At 34.8% G+C, this 20,793-nt stretch overlaps 1 protein-coding gene across 6 annotated transcripts in view; it reads left to right on the forward strand.

Annotated features, from left to right (window-relative positions):
* Positions 1 to 20,793, forward strand: part of LOC5571932 (hexokinase type 2) — a 97,258-nt gene that overhangs the window by 69,394 nt on the left and 7,071 nt on the right. For 3 of the 6 annotated variants that reach the window (XM_021851194.1, XM_021851191.1, XM_021851193.1), the window contains exons 2-7: positions 1,354 to 1,516; positions 1,593 to 1,777; positions 5,355 to 5,528; positions 6,349 to 6,351; positions 14,384 to 14,483; positions 14,961 to 15,156. In XM_021851194.1, coding sequence (XP_021706886.1) covers positions 1,354 to 1,516; positions 1,593 to 1,777; positions 5,355 to 5,528; positions 6,349 to 6,351; positions 14,384 to 14,483; positions 14,961 to 15,156 — 821 coding nt within the window. Of the gene's footprint in view, positions 1 to 1,353; positions 1,517 to 1,592; positions 1,778 to 5,354; positions 5,529 to 5,939; positions 6,040 to 6,348; positions 6,352 to 14,383; positions 14,484 to 14,960; positions 15,157 to 20,793 lie in introns of all 6 variants that reach the window. The other 3 variants (XM_011494856.2, XM_001659981.2, XM_021851192.1) reach the window with 2 other exon arrangements.

Consider the following 20,793-nt stretch of genomic DNA (forward strand, 5'->3'; position numbering starts at 1 on the left):
TTTAGAAAATTGATTATAAATCGAAAAAATAAAAAATTGAAATTAACACTTTATAACAAAATATGGTTAGGACTAAAACATTACCTTATCCACTAAATTTGGGTCCAAAGAATCTGAAAAAGATGCCGTGAACAAGTGAATTGTACCATGCAATACATGATCGAAAAACAAAAAAATATCTAAGTCTGTATATTTTCAAAGACGAGTTAAGTAAGCTTAACATAAGGTGAAGATGAATCGAAGCCAAACTTCAAATTTTCATGAGCACGAATCTGGAGAACCAACATCCTTCTAAGCTGAAAACTTAATCAATTGGTCACGAGCAAGTGAGATTCGTGCTCTTGAAAATTTGAGGTTTGGCTTCGATTCATCTTCACCTTAAGCTAACACAATATGTTAAATACCCACAACTTGCATGTAGGCTTAACATCTGCGTATTGTTCAGTACTGACTTTGTCAATAGTATTGGTTATGAAAAACAAACTTTTTTGGAAAAGAAAACAGTTCAAAATCATTATTCGACACCGAATTGTGATCCGGTTCCGAACCAGCCAACTTCGTCCTAGTGATTAATTCGCCTCCGAATTACGGTACTCTTCAATCAGTTGGTCCCCGTAATCCCAACAAATTGAAGCGTCAACCAAACCGCATGAATTATCAGTTGAACCAAAGAGAGGGTCAACAGTGACAACATGATTCTGTCGCAATGGCTTCACGCTGAGCTACTCATGTGTAAGCGGTAATTATGAATGGTGTAGCAAACGACACCCATATTATGAGTTTCCGCAAGGGTAACAGTAAACTTGTACTTTGGACCGCGTCGCAAATGTGCACCAAATGCAAATTAATTGTTCCGCGAAAAACCGAACGGGGCTTATCAACACAGCGAGCAAAACAGAAAGTCATCAAAAACAACCTCCAGACGGTGTTTGTAAATACCAGCGCAAAAACATGTGTGTGAACGATTCTGTTTTTGGTACATATGAAATACAAATAAAAAAACGTACTTCGGATCCCAAATCATATGCGTTAGGCGATTACCGTACATTCCGCTTTTGAGCAACTCAATCTAAAAATACATAACTTTCCTTTCACATTCTATGACCTCGAAAACGATTTTGCTATTCGTAGATCTTTATTGCTCGAAAGACGTGGATCAAAAGATGAACACAATAGGACAAAGGATTTTTAGTGGAAAAGTAGGAATGTTTTAAGTATTATTTAATGACAGTTGTATTCAAGCATTATTTTGATCTATGTGTTCCTATTTTACCATTTCGGTTAGGATATGATAACGATAATTTTGAAACAACCAAGCTAATCAAAATGTTCTATTCCCATCTTCTGTTACAGATCCGCGAACAATGTCAGGAACTGATACTGTCAGACAAACAGATCGAGGAGATCATGCGGCGGTTGCTGAAGGAAATCAACCGAGGTCTAGGAAAAGCCACACAGCCCGAAGCAGACATCAAATGTTTCATCACCTACGTACAAGATCTGCCAAATGGAAAAGGTAACACCAGCTGATGATATACACAATGCTTTGAATCGATTTTTCTAACAGAAGTTTTACTCTCTCTCACCCGCAGAAAAGGGAAAATTCCTAGCGCTCGATCTGGGCGGTACCAACTTCCGGGTGCTGTTGATTCACCTCAAGGATGAAAACGACTTCGAGATGTTGTCGAAAATCTACGCCATTCCACAGAGTATTATGCTTGGCAGTGGGACGCAACTGTTTGACCACATTGCGGAATGTTTAGCTAATTTTATGAAGGTAGGTGATATGCTACAATATTTGCATAAAAACCATTTTTTTGTGATTTATGTATGAGTTGTAATGAACACCGTTCCTCCGTTTTTACTTTTCATCACCTAGAAAGTTTTCAAACGTTTGTCTACAATAAATTTTCGGACAATACTTTTGCAACTTTTTGTTTTTTTTTTCGCTCCAAATAGTCAACTTTGGAATGTTAGATTTGAGTCATTTATGGAACAATTGAAATGAGATTTTCGCAGACAAAACTTAAATTTCAATGTATATTTTTCAGTATTTACTAAAAATTAATAACGGTTTGACCAAAGTCACTACCAAAAATTCTTTAAAAATAAGTAAAAGTACTTCAACGGTGTAGCGTATGACGAATTCCATGTCAAATCGATCAGTCACAGAACTCGACCATCATCGATTTGCAGTAAATTTTGCATATGTTTTTGGTATGATACAATAAGTGTTTTCCATAGAAAAATCGATCATTTTGACTCGAGAATAACATATGAAAATGGCCTATAAATTTTTACATGCAACTATTTCGAAAAATTCTAACTCCGAAACTGTAGATTTTAGAAAAAAAAGTTCTATGAAGAAGTTGTAGTGAACCGTTTGGCCTACAAGAAAAAAATATACATTGAAAAAATATTTTGTTTTTTTCATGGAAAATTCAAAATAAAACTTAAATTTTAAATAACGCAAAAACCCCCTTTTTATATTTTTTAAATTTTCACCAAAGAATCTTGATAGTTAACAGATGTTTGGGACATAGTTCCACTATAAAGAAATTTTGGATAAAAAAGTTTTTCTAACAACAACTTTTGGTCGATTTTCAAAATTTGGGTTTTTTGTCTAAATAAATACGTTCTGATGATACAATAAGAATCTCGCCCGCGTGTAAAGGAAGTTACGAGTCACGTGAACGTGTTCGAAGCTCACAGTCAATTGCGCCTTTGAAAAAAAGCTATTTCTCCTCCGAGATTTATGGTTTTCAAGGGTTTTTAACTACAAACTGTCGATTAAATGGATATACAATTGATATGTCTGTTAAAACCACAATAAATCATACCTTGTTTGTCTACTCGTGAATAAAATGTTCACGAACTATTTAATATTTCCTCTGATAAGTTCTCCCGAGTAGGTGCGAATTTATTCACACAAAGTCTGTTCACGAGTCTGTCATGTTTGTTTTTTTATTGGGTTACACTCGTGAGGTGCTTCGTTATGCGAACATTTCCATCATTCAAATTGAAAACATGATTGATTGGTCACTCGCTGGTGATGATCAATCGATTAAGTTTTCAGCTCAAAACGACGATCGGTTCTTTAGATTAGTGCTCTTAATGATTTGCATTCATTTTGATGTACTTTTTTGTGCATATATTGATTTTTGTTAAAAATTTCACCGTTGCCCGAGGAGAACGAAATTTCCGAATTAAATATAAAGAAAAACAAGTCTTTTCGAGTGATTGTCATTCAAAACACGCATCTCGAAAGAGCGCAAAACCTATACATCTTTTCCAAAAACTTTATAACTTAAGACAGCTTAGAACTAGAGGCTCAATCGGAAACAATCCAGAACAAAGCCAGTAATAGGAAAATAAAAATTTAAAAAAGAATTATAAAAATTATATTCATTCTGAATTTAAGATCATTGAAATTGATTAATTTTCTCAAGCGGTTAAGTTGGACGACGTATATAAAGAAGACAACATTCTCCGGAATGTTTTAAAGGAATCTCTCATAAACATTGGGGGTACCTTTGGTTAAATTTGAGCGGGAATGGCATTACTGAGTACCACCGTTGGTTTGACCACATTTAAACTGAACACTTTTTAATTTGTACCCCGTTAATTTGCACATCGTTCAGATTAAAAATGGTTCAAACGCCATGTAGCCCATAGAACGGGTGTCCTACGTTAGACAGAAACACAAAAGGCGGAATTTAAATTAAGCGGACTTTTTGAACCAGCAGAGCAAACGACCGGCCGTTTGAGGCTAGCCTCGTAGCATCAATATAACACGAAAATACAGCATATGTTTCTAACAAGGGAATGTCACGATGGTGTTACACGGGGTTTTCAACCGGACTATTTTTGTTAGATTCTACATGTCGAAATATGAAAAACCCCAAAGCCTTTCGGGTGATGGACCAGTGGTGTAGCTACGTGGCGCTAACGTGCATGTAGGTTTGGTCATATTCCAGTAGATTCTAGCTCATGATCCTCACCTAGAAACGTCATGTCTTTAGCAAAGTTGTGCAGAATCTTGAATGAAAATTGAGGCAGCACTGTTTTGTTAGCAATTTTGCTGCTATGTGGCGCTAGTAAGCATGTAAATAAAATGTATTTTAGTTGGTTTTTGGTGACTTCGGGATAGTACCATATGTATATATGTAATCGCTCCCTCAAATATTGCAAAGCTTCATTTGAATATCTCAAATACTTTATAATTTAATAATAATAATTATCTTTCAATAAACCATTTGAAAAAAAGCTTTCAGCTAAATTTCCGTTCAACTAAACGTCATTCGACCAAAATAAACGTTCCAGAGCAATTCGACTAAATGTCTATTCGACTAAATGTCCTTTCGACCACATGTACTTTTGACCAAATGTCATTCGACCAAACGTCATTCGACCAAATGTCATTCGACGAAATGTCCTAAAGCCAACCTGATGAACGCCATGAGGCTGCTGAACAACTTTGCTGAAGACCACAGCTTTGTAGAAAGTAAGGATTCCGATATATTGCGCAGTTCCCACCTTACTGGACCCCGCACTTCATAATTGCGGAAGCATCAAAAGTATTGTTTTTTTTTTTCGTTGGCACGAAAGAATTCGTCATCAAACGTCAACAACCCACCGCAAAATTGCTAGTGTTTGGAGGGGATTTTAACCTCCAAATTGCCAAATAACCTCCAAATCATCACCTCCAAGTTAGTTCTAATAACCTCCGTTGGTGGCGCGTCGATCGTCGCAAGTTTATCGTTAAACCGTCAATAGGCAGTGATTAGATTTCGCGCAAATGAAAATTGTTTACGTTTCAACAAAACTATGTGATTTCAGCAGGGTTGCTAGTCTGTTCGTTTCACTAGTTACACACAAAAAATTGTAAATCATTTGTGAAAGTATTTCTGTCACTTATAATAGGCTTGTTCGACTATAATTTATTGTAGTAATAATGCAGTCAACTGATAATCCGCATTTGGATAGAAAGGTACGTAATTTATCACGTAAAGGTACAAGTGAAGGACTTTGGGTATGGATCCATCCATTTGAATGGAAAAATATTTGGAACCACTGTTTGGTGACCTTCGAAGTGCGATACACAACTTCCCCAATAATCCATCTATCAAAGCAAATCACAATATTACATCACAAATATTATAGTTTAGGTGATGCTAAGCTTTTGGGGTGGTTGCAATATTCAACTGGGGTGTTGCAATACTAGGTGATGCGATTCCATACTTTTGATGGGTAGTGTATCTATATAGATCTTTTTTTTTCGCCAGCCATTATTTAGATGTTGAAATGCGACGTTTCAAAAAAAAATCACAATTTTCTTCCTTTCTTCTCCGCAGGAACATTCTGTCTACGAAGAAAAACTACCTCTAGGCTTCACATTCTCATTCCCGCTAACACAGCTCGGGCTGACCAAAGGTATTCTGGCACGGTGGACCAAAGGTTTCAACTGTTCCGGCGTTGTCGGAGAAGACGTTGTCCAGCTATTAAAAGATGCCATCGCCAGAAGAGGGGTAAGTTAAAATATGTTCCTTCCCGATGAAAACCCCTTTATTGTGACAATTCAAAAAAAGAAATGCTGCGCTGATCAAATGCCACAAATAGAGCTGAACGACTTACATAATTACGAACCTCAGTATTCGGAACAATTTATCAGATCATAAGTCAAAATTTTCTCTTTCCATCTTTTTTTCCCTCGTGCTATCATCAAATTGGCAACAATCGGAAACAATGCAATCAAAATCATAAAAATCCATCAACTCATCAACGCGGACGCCTGTAAATTACCCCGAACTGAATTGATTCGCGTGGTTCATATAAAACAACTTATTTACACACTGACGTCCAACCCCCACCTACGTATTCTGCAATATTTTACGACAACCGGGGACCGTCTTGGTCTTGGCTTTGCAAACCGCGTCCAGGACGTAACGCTATTTGTGATGGCAATCTTGAACGACTCGACCGGAACGCTAATGTCGTGTGCGCATAGCAATCGCAATTGTAGAATGGGAGTGATAATTGGTAAGCCTTTCCTCGGTGCGGAGAATGTCTCCTCCGGTTGATAGTCGGCACCTTTGGTCGATTTCTCTGATATTGAGTGTGCGTGTAGTAATACTTATACGATCTACAGTAAGAGATTGAAGAGCCACGATAGTCTCCGCTCAATAAAAATCGATTGAATGTGACCGACCGTCGCAAATTCCAAATTCTACATCCCAATCGTAGTACTCCTTCATTTGCGAACACTATTATCTTCATCAGTATAATATATGATTTTATAATTTTATGGTTTTGATTTACATTCCTTCTTTTCAAATGGTATAATTTCAGCTAGTATGTCAACCTTTTCTATTCCAAACCATATCTTCTTTGCCACCATTGAAGGTCTTTTTACACAACATTCTGCTAGGAATGCCATCCTTCCATTCTAGTGCATACAGAATGAGAATGCATTCTATTTCCACATTAGCATGACCTACCCACTCAAATTCATCAGAGCGCATGTGTAAGACGCGAAGGCCTGTTACGAAGAGTCCGGTTCAATTCCGTCTTGTTGAACAAATCAAAGGTCGTTTGTGGTAGAACTCGCTATGCGTCTCAATTGCCATTATTCCCGAGCATCTATCTAATTTACGACACTGTAAAATTGAATTGGGAAGAGATCACAAGATGGCCCTTCAGAACTTCCGACCGAAAACAGCCGCAGACTATCAGTTGTGATTGAGTGACTTTACTACATATATGCAGATCATTGGCCAGGCCGCGCACAATCATGTAGGTTAAGTGGTTGTCGCATCAGAATGTCCTGCTCAACCGAGGGATGACCCATTTCACGTAACACGTTCAATGGAGCTCGTCACCGACAAGCAATCAATTGAAGATCAGAGTGATTCATCGCGGAATTTGATTAAGCGATTTCTGTGAATGGAAATGGTACAGCTGGAATTGCAAATAGCAATGATCTTGTTATTGATATGATGATATTCTAATATAGCTTCAATTGCTTAGCTTAGTATCATAGTATCACTACAATCCAAATACTTTTCAATAACTAGTCCCAAAAAAGAGGTAAAATACTAAACATATTATCTCATTCGTATTAGTCCGTCTTTTGCTTTAAAACTTGTGAATTTAAATTAATTTAACACTGCAAAAGGTTAATTTTGAGTCAAAATTAAAAACGTCAAGAGCATCGAAGCCCGCAACGGAAAATAGTCCACCAAAAGGCCAAAGCAGTATGGAAGGCATGTAAAACAAGTATTTTTCATACTGATATGCTAAACATAAGGAATTGATCATTTTGGTATTCTTTATGGAAAAAGGTGTTGCGAAATTGCGCTAACACCATTATTTCTAAAAATATTTTAGTAAATACAACATTACTCCTTTAATTCGTATGCAATTATCCAAAGCGCTTGTTTTTGATTGTTTTAATAATAATATAATATTAAAAGTAATATGTAAAATTCAAACAATCTAACCTAAATTTTCTTTCCTTATTGTCGTAAAATCCTCGACTTCTTATACAACATGTAGGGTAGATGTACCAATAGTGGAGGTACTAAGCACGATTGAACTTCATATAACCGCCTACATTCAAGACGCGCAATTAATGTACATGTTAATGTTGTAACGGGAAGTAACGATCATTGACTTATTGAGAAAAATAATTTCATCGCAGTAATCCACGGCATGTCAGTGAAAAATAATACCTCCACTATTGGTACACTGTTCCTTTAGTTGCGGTATATTTTTAATTTGTGTTCCTATAGTTGCGGTATCCGTTGTTTTCTTATGGGATCCTCCACTATAGGAACACTTTACCGCAACTATTGGTACAAGTAAGAAAAGTTTGAGCAAGTTTAGTGATATTTCCTCAGTTTTGAAGCAATTCGAACGCTCTTTTCAATTATTACGTGTGTCAAAAAGCAAATACGTCGATTGGCAATGTCGGTTATGTGGTTAATGTAATGAAATCAGTGAAAACGGAACTACCGCAACTATAGGAACACCCACAACTAAGGGAACACTTACCCTATACGTTATTTATCCGAAAAAAAAAAACTTGTTTTATGTTTTTACTATTTCGCACTCTGAAGTAACGTGTTTGGCTTTGAGTCAAAAAGATCTATTTACAATGTTCAGCTTTTCGAAAATTTGAAGATGAGGGATGGCCTAATTCATGTAAACTTCTAATTGGAATGAGGTATTAAGGTACTCATATAATAAATGAAGTTTTTTCATATTACATACTTCAAGCAGTTTTCAATATCTTTCCAGTAACTCATTGAGATAGCTTAGTTTGTTTGAATTAAAATTTTGAAAACAATGTTCGTCTGATTTTGCAACAGGGCCAAAAGTTCCATACTGCCAAAAACGAACCGTGCCAAAATCGAACGGCCTTTTTGGTGCTTTTTTTCTAATACAATTTATTAAATTGAAGTGGAAATCCTTCAACACCAATTTGATTCAAATTGTAGGAATTTTTAATCTTCTATCTTCTTCATGGATAGAAAATTAATAACTCCTACATAGAAGAAGATAGATATATATCAAAGACGAAATAAAGTCCTCCATGTCACACGCAGTTGCCCAAAATGTAAGAGCAAAATCTAGAAAGCTGTGAAAAGTGTAGTTCAATCTGTTAAACTTTGGTACCAAGGGACCAAATGCACTACTAGAAAGGGTATTCAATCTGAACGCAAGTGGAACAGAGCTGTTTCTATATAAATATAAAAGGAATAATGTTTGTATGTCACGAAATGGTCTGAGAGCGAATCAACTGATATATTGGTTCTTTTTTTGTGTATAAATAACTCAGAGTATACATCGAGTATGTTATTTTGTATGACGTTTCATGGCGTTTTTGAACAGCCTACTTCATGGCAAGACAAAGTTTGTCAGAACCACTAGTAATTACTAAAATCTAACGGTTTCGTTTTGCCTAAATAAAACCGTACTAGAATCGAACAAGTACTGTATCAGCTGAGAAGCAGGCTCGGTCGTGAGGGCGTAATGCCAAGAAGAAGAAAAAGAACACTACAATAGCTAATCAGTAGAATATTCTTATAATTTGAGATGAGAACCTTACAACATCATTAAGGCAACATGATCGATGGAGCATAAATTTGTGCGGTTGTGCAGTCATTCATACCAATCGCATTTCGATATCGGGAAAAATCAATCATTATCCTTTACTTCTTGTGTTCTTTGTTTTCAGATCATTTGCAGTTATAGATATAGAAATATCTTTGCTAATGTTGCCTTTTTGTGTCTGAACATATACATTATGAATCTTAGACACCGTTCGTAGTTTTTAGCTTCTAAATTAATTTGGAACGAAGCTAGTTACCTTGTAAAACAAGGGCTGAAAATCTCCCTAATAAAGATAAATAATAATAATACCTTGTAAAAGCTATTTTTTCCAAAAAATCGCAACTAAAATGGAATAAAATTAGGTTTTCTAAAGATCATTCACTATAACGTATGATACGCAAAAAATAAAAGAAAATCCAAATTAAATTTTCAAATCTCTTAAAATTCTGAATAAAATGCGGTAAATTAGACGAGACATAATTAATTTCTAAGGAATTTTAAGATCTCTAAATATAATTCAACCGACCCGTCACCAATTACATCATTATTTCATTTATCCTCATACGCAGTAAACCAAACATGGAGCATGGAGTCTAAATTTCTATTACTACACTGTCCAACAAGTTTTTGTCTCAAACTCTAAAGTACCACTATTTAGTTCATTTGAGATCACTGAGTATACAATCATTAAACTTTGTAACTCTTTCAATGCTAAAAAGGTACTTTCGATGATTTGGAAAAAGTATTGTTTCTGGCCATATGAAAGAAACGACGATTTTTGTATGAAAAATGCAACCATGTTCAAAAATTCGATAAAATTTAAATATTTAAACCTAGCAAAGTTTCTCAAAAGATAAAGTCCTATTTTGCATTTTCAGTGGATTGAATCATCAAAATACTATTATATAGTAGTTTGAACTTCATTCAAACATCAATATAAACAGTATATTATACAACTTACACGACTTGTAGCACAAAATTGTGAAGCGATGGAATATTTCTATGAGCGGCATCAGATTACCAAATCTTAGCCCGAATGCTGAACGTTTTCGTAAAAATATGCAAGGTACATGGAAGTTCGATAATTATCGAGATGTTGACACCGTGTAGTGTGACGAAAAAATAAATGTATGGTGCTCTAAAATACTGCTTTTTCAACTATAGATTTTCTGAAACGGAAAACACTATCGCTATGAAATTTCATTGCGGATAGTTTTCGTAATCCTATTCGTGGAAAAGAAAAAATATGTAATGTTCTGTTTAGTTTGACAGAATACAACTAAAGATTTGTGACTTTTGGGCGATCTGAGTGAGTTTGTTGTTAGCTAAGCTAGTGTTGCAGTGCTTCTAGTAGCAAAGATTAATGTTTGCCGTTCAAATAGATATCCATTTCGTTTTTCGACATAAATTGATATTTGTTTTGTGAAAGCCGACAACAGGTTCCATGTCTCAAAATAATAACAAAATAATAAGGTTTCTCTATTCAAATGTACATAAACACTGTAGTTAAAATTCATATTATATTAACCTGTACAGTTAGTAGTCGAAATAACAAAAAAATATCTAACATCAACTTTACCTAACTAATAAGAGAATATAACTGATTATGTTATAATTTTAATAAATAAGATTCTATAATAAATCTTTAAGCTGTTCAGTGGAATGGTTATAAATAAAAGAATGCAACAAAATAGAATTTTAAATAAATGAAAATCGAATATAGTACTATAACATTCAATTCTACTAGAATTTGTATACTTTGATAGATACGCGTATTCCGACATCTACTGTAAGGCCGTTTTCAGAAGTCGAATCTAGTACATGACACTGAAGACGGCCTTACAGAAGTCGAAATACGCGTATCTGTCAAAGGATACAAACTCTAGTGGAATTAAATGGTAAAGTCCTAAATTCGGTTTTCATTTATTTAAAATTCTATTTTGTTTCACATTAACAAAATATGAACGATTTAAATGATTGTTGGCAACTATGATCGTTGAAGAGAATGAAAAGTAGATTTTGATATTTTCGTACCTTTCAATTCCACTCTAATTTAGTGTCAATTACTAGCATCCACTAGTGGGAGGCTAGGCGCACAGACAAACAGACGTAACGCAAGAATTATTCTCACCGAACAGCAAACAGCGCTCAACTTTTATATTTGGTAGTTGGACGATAGCTCACTCGTGGCACTCACATCGCTTGACTTTTGACGTTTGCGCACTACAGCCACTTAGATACCAGTTGACCAAATACAGTAATTTTAGCATTGAGTGTTAATATTCGCGTGACTATGTTTCAAATTGATAAATGTTTTAGGGTTTTTTTTTTTTTTTTTTATCTTTTCACTAGTACTCTACAAGACAGGAGAAGATCCCCCAGTACCGGATAGCACCCAATACCGAACAAAGTAAAAAAATGAGAGATCATGGTCCAGTCAATATTGTGTATTTGAAGAAAAGAAAGCTTTTATAGAGAGTAATGTAGAATAAGACATCCTTGACATATACATGCCTTTTTAAAAAAGTAGAAAAGTTTTTAAATCGTTAAGAACTTGACGTATTGCCTTTAATTTGAACCTAATTAATATTTTTTAATATAGCAAAATAGTTTGGATCACGCAAGCATGATCGAATATAATCATAATTTTAAAGTATGAATGTTTTTGTATCATATTTAATCTAAATCTGTACAAATCAGAATTAGGGTCAAGCACGTCCTGTCCCCCAGTTTCGGACTGGTTGATTTGCTATATGATATCTTTGAAATTTTTGCACCAATGTCTCAAAATACATTAATTTTTCATGGATTCCGTCAATCATGGTATCAACCATGCAGTAAAAATAAAAAGACTGAACATTCGGAACAACATCGTAATATGTGTAATTTGGCATCATATATGAAAGAGGTTTTTGATGGACAGCTTGCAAACTAAGTTAAACTCAAATTGTTCTTATAACTGGTGCAAATGCATTAAGTTGGCTATGAAATACTATTCCTGGCTGAATTAAATTGTAGAAATGAAATAGAAAAATAAATACGTTCGATCCGAATGACTCAAATCGAGTTAGGCGGCATCCACAAATTACGTAACGTTCTAGGGGGAGGGGGGAGTAGGCTCTAGCGTTACGGCTCATACAAAAATTTAAAAATTTTCATACAAAAAGCGTTACGGAGGGGGGGGGGGGGAGGGGGTCAAAAATTTCCAATTTTAGCGTTACGTAATAAATGGACGCTGCCTTAAAGGATAGCTAATAAAAAAGAGCTATTCCTGACGTAAAAACATCCCGATATACAAATTTATAGAAATCGAGTCATTTCCAGATGTTTTTATTTAATAACACGAAAGAGCAACTACTTTATCAATTTTTCCCGCTCAATCACGGCCATATCATATTTAAACTTTAATTTAAAAATTGGGACCATAAATGAACCTTGACACTTTTGAGCATGTTTGACGTTCGCTTAGTTGACAAAAATACAACTGGGGTTTTAGTTTTACCACTGGGGTTGATCCTATCTGACATTTCCGAAGAAACACGGAAAACAAAATACACCCAAAATTTAGGTTTAACCCAAAATTTTGTGACAAAATCTAAAAAAAAATCCTAAAACAATGGTGTTTTGCACTTAAGCAATCTAGAAACATTAAAAAATTGAGTAAACATGTGTTTTTGGCCTAAACTTAAGAGTTTGGAACTAAATTGGGACAGGGCTTTAGGACCCTATTTGGTAATAGATTTCATCATCCAAATTTAGAATCAAAATTAAAATTTACATTTCCAAATTTATTTTTGTATGCTATAACAATGATAATATTTATCATAAATGAGTAACAGGATCACATGGAACCAATATTTTTTGAATTTTGAATTTGATGACTTGTGTCCGGTACTGGGGGATCTCCCTCTACGACCTGCAGTAGCTGGAAGGTCTTTTCGAATTTAATTTTTACAAAATTATATTTTTTCAAACCCATTTAACAATCTTGAAAATTGTTGTTGTAAACCAGGGGAAAATGAAATATGTTGTTATAGGTATTAATCCTAGGAGTTGAAATATAGTAAAACTCAATTTTTTTCGTTCTGACCTTACCCTTTAGATTTTTGTTTTACAAAATCAGTACTTCGTTCATATTGGTTTATCCACTTAACCCTCTAAGACTCAAATTTTATTTTCGATCTAAATATCATTTTTTGTTATCTAAAATCGTTCTAAACACGTTATGGGCACTGATTTATTTTTATTCATGAATTTATGATTTTTGGTTTTAGATTTTATCCTTTTCATCCTTCTGGTTACTGATTTTAATTGATTTGTCATAAAACAGCCTTAAACTACGCATATGATACAAATAAGAATTTGACAATGAAAATGACGATTTGGGACGGAATTGATCATTTTACTTAATGACCACATGTTCATCATCATGATTTAGGAATAACATATAATTGCCCCATCCTCTAGGTCCTGTAAGTTTGCAAAAGATAACAAAATCATACAATTGGAAAACTTGATCGGAAAAAAATAACTTGAAAATCCGCAAAAAACACCTGGTGGTAGGAAATATAGTGAAAAATAAAAACACACAAGGAACCTACACAACATATCAAACACTTGAAGTTTGCAAGAAGGCTTTGCACCAGTGGATTCTTCAGTACTGTTCCTTCGACAGTGCTCACTGCAACTTCAAAAACAAGAATATTTTTATGTCAAAGTAACTTTTTTGAAAAATAAAACAGTTTAAAATCAACATTCGACATTTTAGCCTAGCAAATATCTGAAAATTATGATCTTAACCAAACGTTCAGCATCCTTAAGGGAGTCCCAATTTATAGCCGAACTAATCGAATTAGTTTTATTTATCAATTTGACTCTAGATCACGATACATAGGGGGATTAAGGGCATAATTATTTTAATACCAAACAATGTCAAACTAAAACTGACGAGAAGAAACTAACGAGATTGCAGACAGAATTAGCTGTTAGTGGCTCCCTATCACCAAGAATCAGCATAATCAGCTCAACATGCGCGCATCGCCCGTCAGTGCACGATTTATTTACGAATCTTGTTTCTTTTCTTTTTTTCTTTCTCTCTCTATACTTTCGATGATACTCAATCTATAAATATAACCTTGCACGATACTCCCATGTCGACTTTATAATACATGGTCATGGCTTGTTCCCATCCACGAATGACCTGATCTCGTCTTGTCGTCGCACGCACGAAAACAAAAAAAAAACCCAAAATCATTCGACCGCTCTGCAGGATGTCCAAATCGAAATCTGTGCCATTCTCAACGATACCACCGGCACGCTGATGTCCTGTGCTTGGAAGAATCACAACTGTAGAATCGGATTGATCGTCGGTATGTAGGCTAAGACACCCCGCTTCAGAGTTGTTTCGATGAGTTTTATGTCCCAAGTCACGATTTAGGTTTTATCATGGTCTTAAAACACCAGTAATTAGTGTGTAAAACCGCAATAAAACCAAAATTGTTACTAGGCGACTAGAGTTAACTAATATGTGATTTTGTGTCCCCGATTAACAAACTAGTGTAATACATCTGTAACCGATCGTGATTCGAATGATTCGATAACTCAGAAATTGGCATTGGTCTAAATTGGTGGTGGGTTTTTCGCAACCAAAAATTACTGTGATGAAAATTTGCTTGCTTCCACTTTTAGTTTTCCATTGCTTGTTTTTAGTTTGATTTCATCCAATCTTTCATAATTCCACATTCTTTCCAAATTCCCATGACCTTATTCAGAAATATGCTGAAACTTTTATAAGATTACTAATGTTAATTCTACTATTTGTCATATTCTTCCAACTGCAACACCAGGCACCGGTAGCAATGCATGCTATGTGGAAAAGGTCGAAAACTGCGAGATGTTCGACGGACCGAAAGATCCGAAGAAGGAACACGTCCTCATCAACACCGAGTGGGGTGCGTTCGGCGATAACGGAGCGCTCGACTTTGTGCGGACAGAGTACGACCGGGAGATTGATCACTTCAGTATAAACCCGGGAAGGCAGATGTAAGTATCATTGACTAGGGCAATACATCCGAACGAATAATGGGCGTATCCAGCTTTACTCTTTAAGATGAACTTCATAAGAAAGTTTTGAAAAAAAACTAAAAAAAGGCTTTTCTCCAAACGTTTTTTGAAAGATTTCTTCGAGAAGTTTGATAGAAACTTTACCATTTTATATAGTATTTGAATCAAGTCTTGGATAATTCTCTAGCACAACTCTGGTAATAATTCTTAATGAAAATTAGCTGGACGAATCCCAGGAGGAATTTACATAAAAGAGAATTACTTGTGAAAATAAAGTCTTGGGTATTTCCCTGTCCAAATCCTTCAAAAATCTAAAATTATGCCAGTAGTTTTTTTTAGTTACATATTTACATACACAAGAATCATCGGAAACATATTGAAAGACCTATCTTGAAGCGACTAGAAGTCTAAATAATGAAAACTTTCTAGTACAACAAATAACTTTAAAAATTGTTTTGACTTACTCATTTTACAAAATAAAATGCCTAAAAACATGATTTTTTAACGGCATAAATATTATATTTTACAAATTTATGTCAGTTTAACGTTTAAACTTGAGCTGAAAGGGTTTTGTCTGGAATTGGGGGCAGGAGGTGTTTGGCCAAAATTGTAGTTTGTCCACATTTAGTTTGAATAAGGTACAAAATATATTCTTATCTTCAATTAATGATTGTATTCGATCATGTTTGCGTAACTCAAACTATTTTGCTGTTTTTAAAATAATTGCTAACAAGGCTCAAATGTATGGCGATACGTCAATTTTTTAACGATTTTTAAACATCTACTTTTTCAATAAGGCGTGCATATTTCAAGGATGTGTTATTCTACGCAAACATTACTCTCCATAATAGCTTTCTTTTCTTCTAATACACTATCTTGATTGGACAATGATTTCTCAGTTTTCCAACTTTGTCCGGTATTGGGTGCTGTCCGGTACTGGGGGATCTCCCCCTATATTTTTTTATTAAAAAAATGTGTTTAGATAGTTTTTGTAAAATAACTAAGCCAAACAAATTTTTAATTTATTTCGTTGTATACACAGTATGAAAACAACTAAATTAACTTCAAAAGCAAGTAAAAAGACCTAGAATCTAATAAGTATTCATGAAGTTATGGTCAATCAAAAATGTTTTTTTAGTAAAAAGAGGAAGCATTTAGAGAAAACTAATTTTAACTAAGACTAGTTTTGATTTTAGACAAATTGGATACTCTACAAACTTTTCATAAATTTAATTTCGATTAGAATGATGCTAAAAGTTTCAAAATTGGTTGGAAAAGACTTCACTGAAGGTCATATTTCATAACTTGGAAATTCACCTTCGAGTCGCTAGCGCCACCTCTAAATCCTAATATTTGTGGCTCAAAATTTGAGTTTTCACTTTTTATGTGATTTGAATTCAGAAGAGCACACGTTTTTTTTTATTCGGAGACATTTTTTAAAATAAGCCGCACCCTAATAGACATTCGTCAGAGGTTTTTTCAGTTTTTCGCTCAGGAATTCTTCAAATTCTTCCAGATTATTCCAGGAATATCGTAAGAAAGTTCTGAGTACTCCTGAAATTCATACAAGGGCTAGCATTCCCTCCAAGAATATTGTTATGGACTTCTTTGAGAACTAAACCAATACTTTCTCTCAGAGTATCTTCAGATTTTACTTAAAAGATTCCTCCGGAGATTGTTTAGAATTTATTCTAAAATTTTAATTCAGAATTTCTTAAGGATTTCAACCACAAAATTTTCTAAGGACACCTTCAGAAATTATTCAACAGATTTTCCCGCATTTTTTTTTTTTTCAAAGTAGTCCTTCTTGAATTCTCCAAGAACTGGTGCTGGTGGTGACCAATCGATAAAATTTTCCGCACAAATTTTTGCTCTTTAAAATTTGAGCTTTGGCATCGATTCATCTTCACTTAAAACAGACCTAGAAGCGATAAAAACCGAAAAAATGTTTTTTTGAGCCATCAAATCAGAAAAAGAGACTAAGTCAGTCAGGAATAATCAAATGAATTAAGGTACAGTGGGGGAAGTGTATCAGTGGGGTAAGTGGATCATTTGTCCATATTGCGCATAAATACTTGAATATGTTTAATGTTTTCGCACCATTGCATCGTTTTATGTTATGTTCTTACGTCCACACTGATACTAGTGCAAAACTGGTTCTACACGTACACTAACACAAGCAAACTTGTTGGCTGCAAAAATCAATTAATTTCAAAATTGGTTTCCGTCAATCAAAAATCCATTGTATCTCTGCCTCAAATCAAATTCTACCATTTTTTTCAACGCCTGGTGAACATTTCGATTCTAATTTAATGAATCACAATGAAAAATATATGATTTTTATAAATAAATACAGATATATTGGACATGGTACACTTACCCCCACTTTTTAATAGGGTGGGGTAAGTGGATCAAGTATTATTATCATTTATTGGCAGACTGCTTACGATAATTTGAAGAAGTTTAAGTACTCGCAAATATTGTTTTGTTTAACGTTTTCTTATTACTAGCTTAAATTTGTCTAATTGACTATAGAAAATTTGAAATAATCCAACCAAAATGTATTTTAATATTTCTGGTACTAAAAATATAAAAGAATGAATATTGCAAAATTCAAACTAAACTTTTCGTGGTTTACTAAAGCTGAGTTGCAAAAGAGCAAAATATACTAATTTTCCAATTGAAAACATATTATCGTACCTTATTTGACCATATAATTTGTTGTTGACAGATGATAGAAATTCATTCATAAATAGAATAAGAAAATTTCAGTTTGTTACACAGAAATAAATGTTACTAATATTTTTAAACTACCAGTGTTTTTCGAAAACAACGTTAGGAATAATCCTACAATACTCCAGTATAACTTATGTAATGATATAGAAGATTTTTACTCAAATAATTCTAGCTACAATGTTTTTTTTTGTTCGAATTAGTGTGAACTAATGTATTAATAATTTAAAGAATAAAATAAAGACACTTTCAATTTTTAAAGCATCAAAACATGACATAACTAGCACTAATGACAAGAACGAGAGCAATATCATTCTGAGTATACATAATTACAGCATATATGTTTTGAGAATAGATTTTTTTGGTGGTGATCCACTTACCCCACCATGGTGGAGTAAGTGGATCATTTAGCGCAAATTTTCAAGTCCCTTATACTCAATACATAAAAATCAGAAAAATCTAAATAATTGACGGTTTGACGTAAATTAGTCCCTCATTTGTTATCCACAGAAAAAAGTTTGAATAACATTATTCACGTAAGCTGTACATAATAATGAAGTTGACTATTGATTTTTCTGTATCCACTTACCCCACGGTACCTTACAGGAATGATTGCTGTAGCATTTTATGTTGTGATTTTTTTAATGAACAAGCCTTATTATTCGTTGGATTTCAAAACCCCAGGAACAAACAAAAAATAGATAAAAATTCGGGAAATACTTGGCTAAAATTTAGTAAGCAAAGCTATTCTATAAAGTTTTTGGTTTTAAAAAGTGTAGAGCTCAACTCATAGCGAAGTTTCGAATTCATTAACAGTTACTTGAAAAATTATTCGTGGAATCTTTGGAACAGACTACTGGATAAATTTTAATACCTTTAAGGTGAATTGACTCTATGGTGACTGTGATTTGTGGATGAAATGCAGGAGAATTTGTTTCCTTCTAATTCAGGAGAAACGTATGTAATTCTTAGTCCAAATTGTTCAGGAATTCATGGAAGAGTTCCAAATACATTGCGTGGAATAATCTCTGGAGGAATTCATGAAACAATTCCTGGTAGAATCCATGGAGGAATTCTTGAAGAAACTTATATAAAAAATAATGCAAGAGTTACTGTGGAAATTGCCGTTTCCCCGAGGAATTATTGTAAGATTTACGGGTGTCATTTTTATATGAAATTCTTTAACCATAGAATATAGAGATACATTTTTCAGAAAGATCTTCATAGAAAAAATGTAAATGAAATGTAGAAATCGATAAATAACTGGAAGGAACTCTGAAACAAATCCTGAATAAGTTTGGACTGCTCAACAATTTCCTCAAGCAAATCCTGGAAGAATTCATCTAACCGTTCCTTGAGAAACCACTAAAGAAATTTTAGGATGAATTTCTGAAAGAATTTCAAAAGAAATCTTCACAATTCTTTCTGAAGGGATCCTCAAATCTCTAGAGTGATCCTGAAGTTTTTCTTCGAATTAATACTCCTGAAGAAAATATGGAACATTCTCGTACGAATCTGTGGAGCCTCAGAATTTATATCAGGAATTATTTCCTATTTCCGTATTATAGAACTTCATCTTCGTCGGTTTTGGGCGATACTTCTCTAGTTGCTCCGAACGTTTAGAGTCGCCTGGTCCTCTTCCGCTGCGAACAGTCAGCGTATTCGTGATCTTCCACGAAGTCGACTACTGGTTCCTTGCTGAATATTATTTTCGCAATTCATTCTTCCGACATTCGCACTAAGGGATCAGCCCACTGAAGTCTGCCATATTTTACACGATTACACAATTTTTCCGAGGTAAAAAAAATCTTCAACAGCTTCAAACACATCCCCATCAAATACTACCTCAGCACCTATATCACAAAGCCTACCGCTATCTCTACCTGCAACCATGTACTTCGTTTTGGTAGAATTAAAGGTCACGTCAATCCTAGCTTCCTCCACTGATCTGCGATCGATTCCAATAAAGTCGATATCGCAAAACCAAGGAGCACACCAGATCTCCTAATAGCCCCCTGGAGTGAAATGTTGAACAGCATTTTTTAAAGTGCGTCTCCCTGCTTCAATCCAGATAACGTCACAAAGAAAACACCTCGTCTGCAATCCGAACACTTAATTTCGAACCAGCGTAGCACGTATCAGGCTAATTAGTTTCACCAGAAAACCATGTTCAGACTATATCTGCGACAGCTCTTTCCTTTTCACTGTATCGTACGCCGCCATTAAATCTATTGATCAAGGATAACTACAGGAAGAAAAAGGAAAAGAAAATATGTGAAGAGACGTATCGAAGGAGCAGTTGATTTTATGACCACCTTGGATACTTGGAGTTGTTTATCCTCTATCAACTAGTGAAAATTTAATCATTAATAAACCAACCTTTCTACTGAGCACACGTCTTTCTCTAAAGGTTATGGGCCCAGTAGCGTCTGGCCGTTGAAGATCAATTCAATTCAAGTTTGTGAAGATTGTTACGGATTTACGGAGAAGACGGAAGGATGTCGAGTGCAGCCAAAGTAGGAATTGTTCAGTTTGCTGGCGAAGGATACGACGTATGGAAGTTCCGGGTAGAAACGCAGTTGTCGGCCCATGGCGTAAAGGAAATGATCACGAAGGATGAACCCACGGAACAACAGCAGCGGGAAGCTTTTCGGGAAAAGGACGAAAAAGCGAAGGCGCTTCTGGTGGCATACATCGCTGATTCTCACTTGGAGTACGTGCGCGACAAGAACACTGCAAAGGAAATGTGGAACTCCCTGGCAAGTACGTTCGCGAAGAAGGGTTTTGCGGCGCAAACCTATATTCGAAGATCTCTGGCAACGCTGAAGATGGAAGAAGGAACACCGTTAATGGACCATTTCCGCCGATTTGATGAATTAGTTC

Source organism: Aedes aegypti, chromosome 3, assembly GCF_002204515.2.
Source record: "Aedes aegypti strain LVP_AGWG chromosome 3, AaegL5.0 Primary Assembly, whole genome shotgun sequence".
NCBI lineage: Eukaryota > Metazoa > Arthropoda > Insecta > Diptera > Culicidae > Aedes > Aedes aegypti.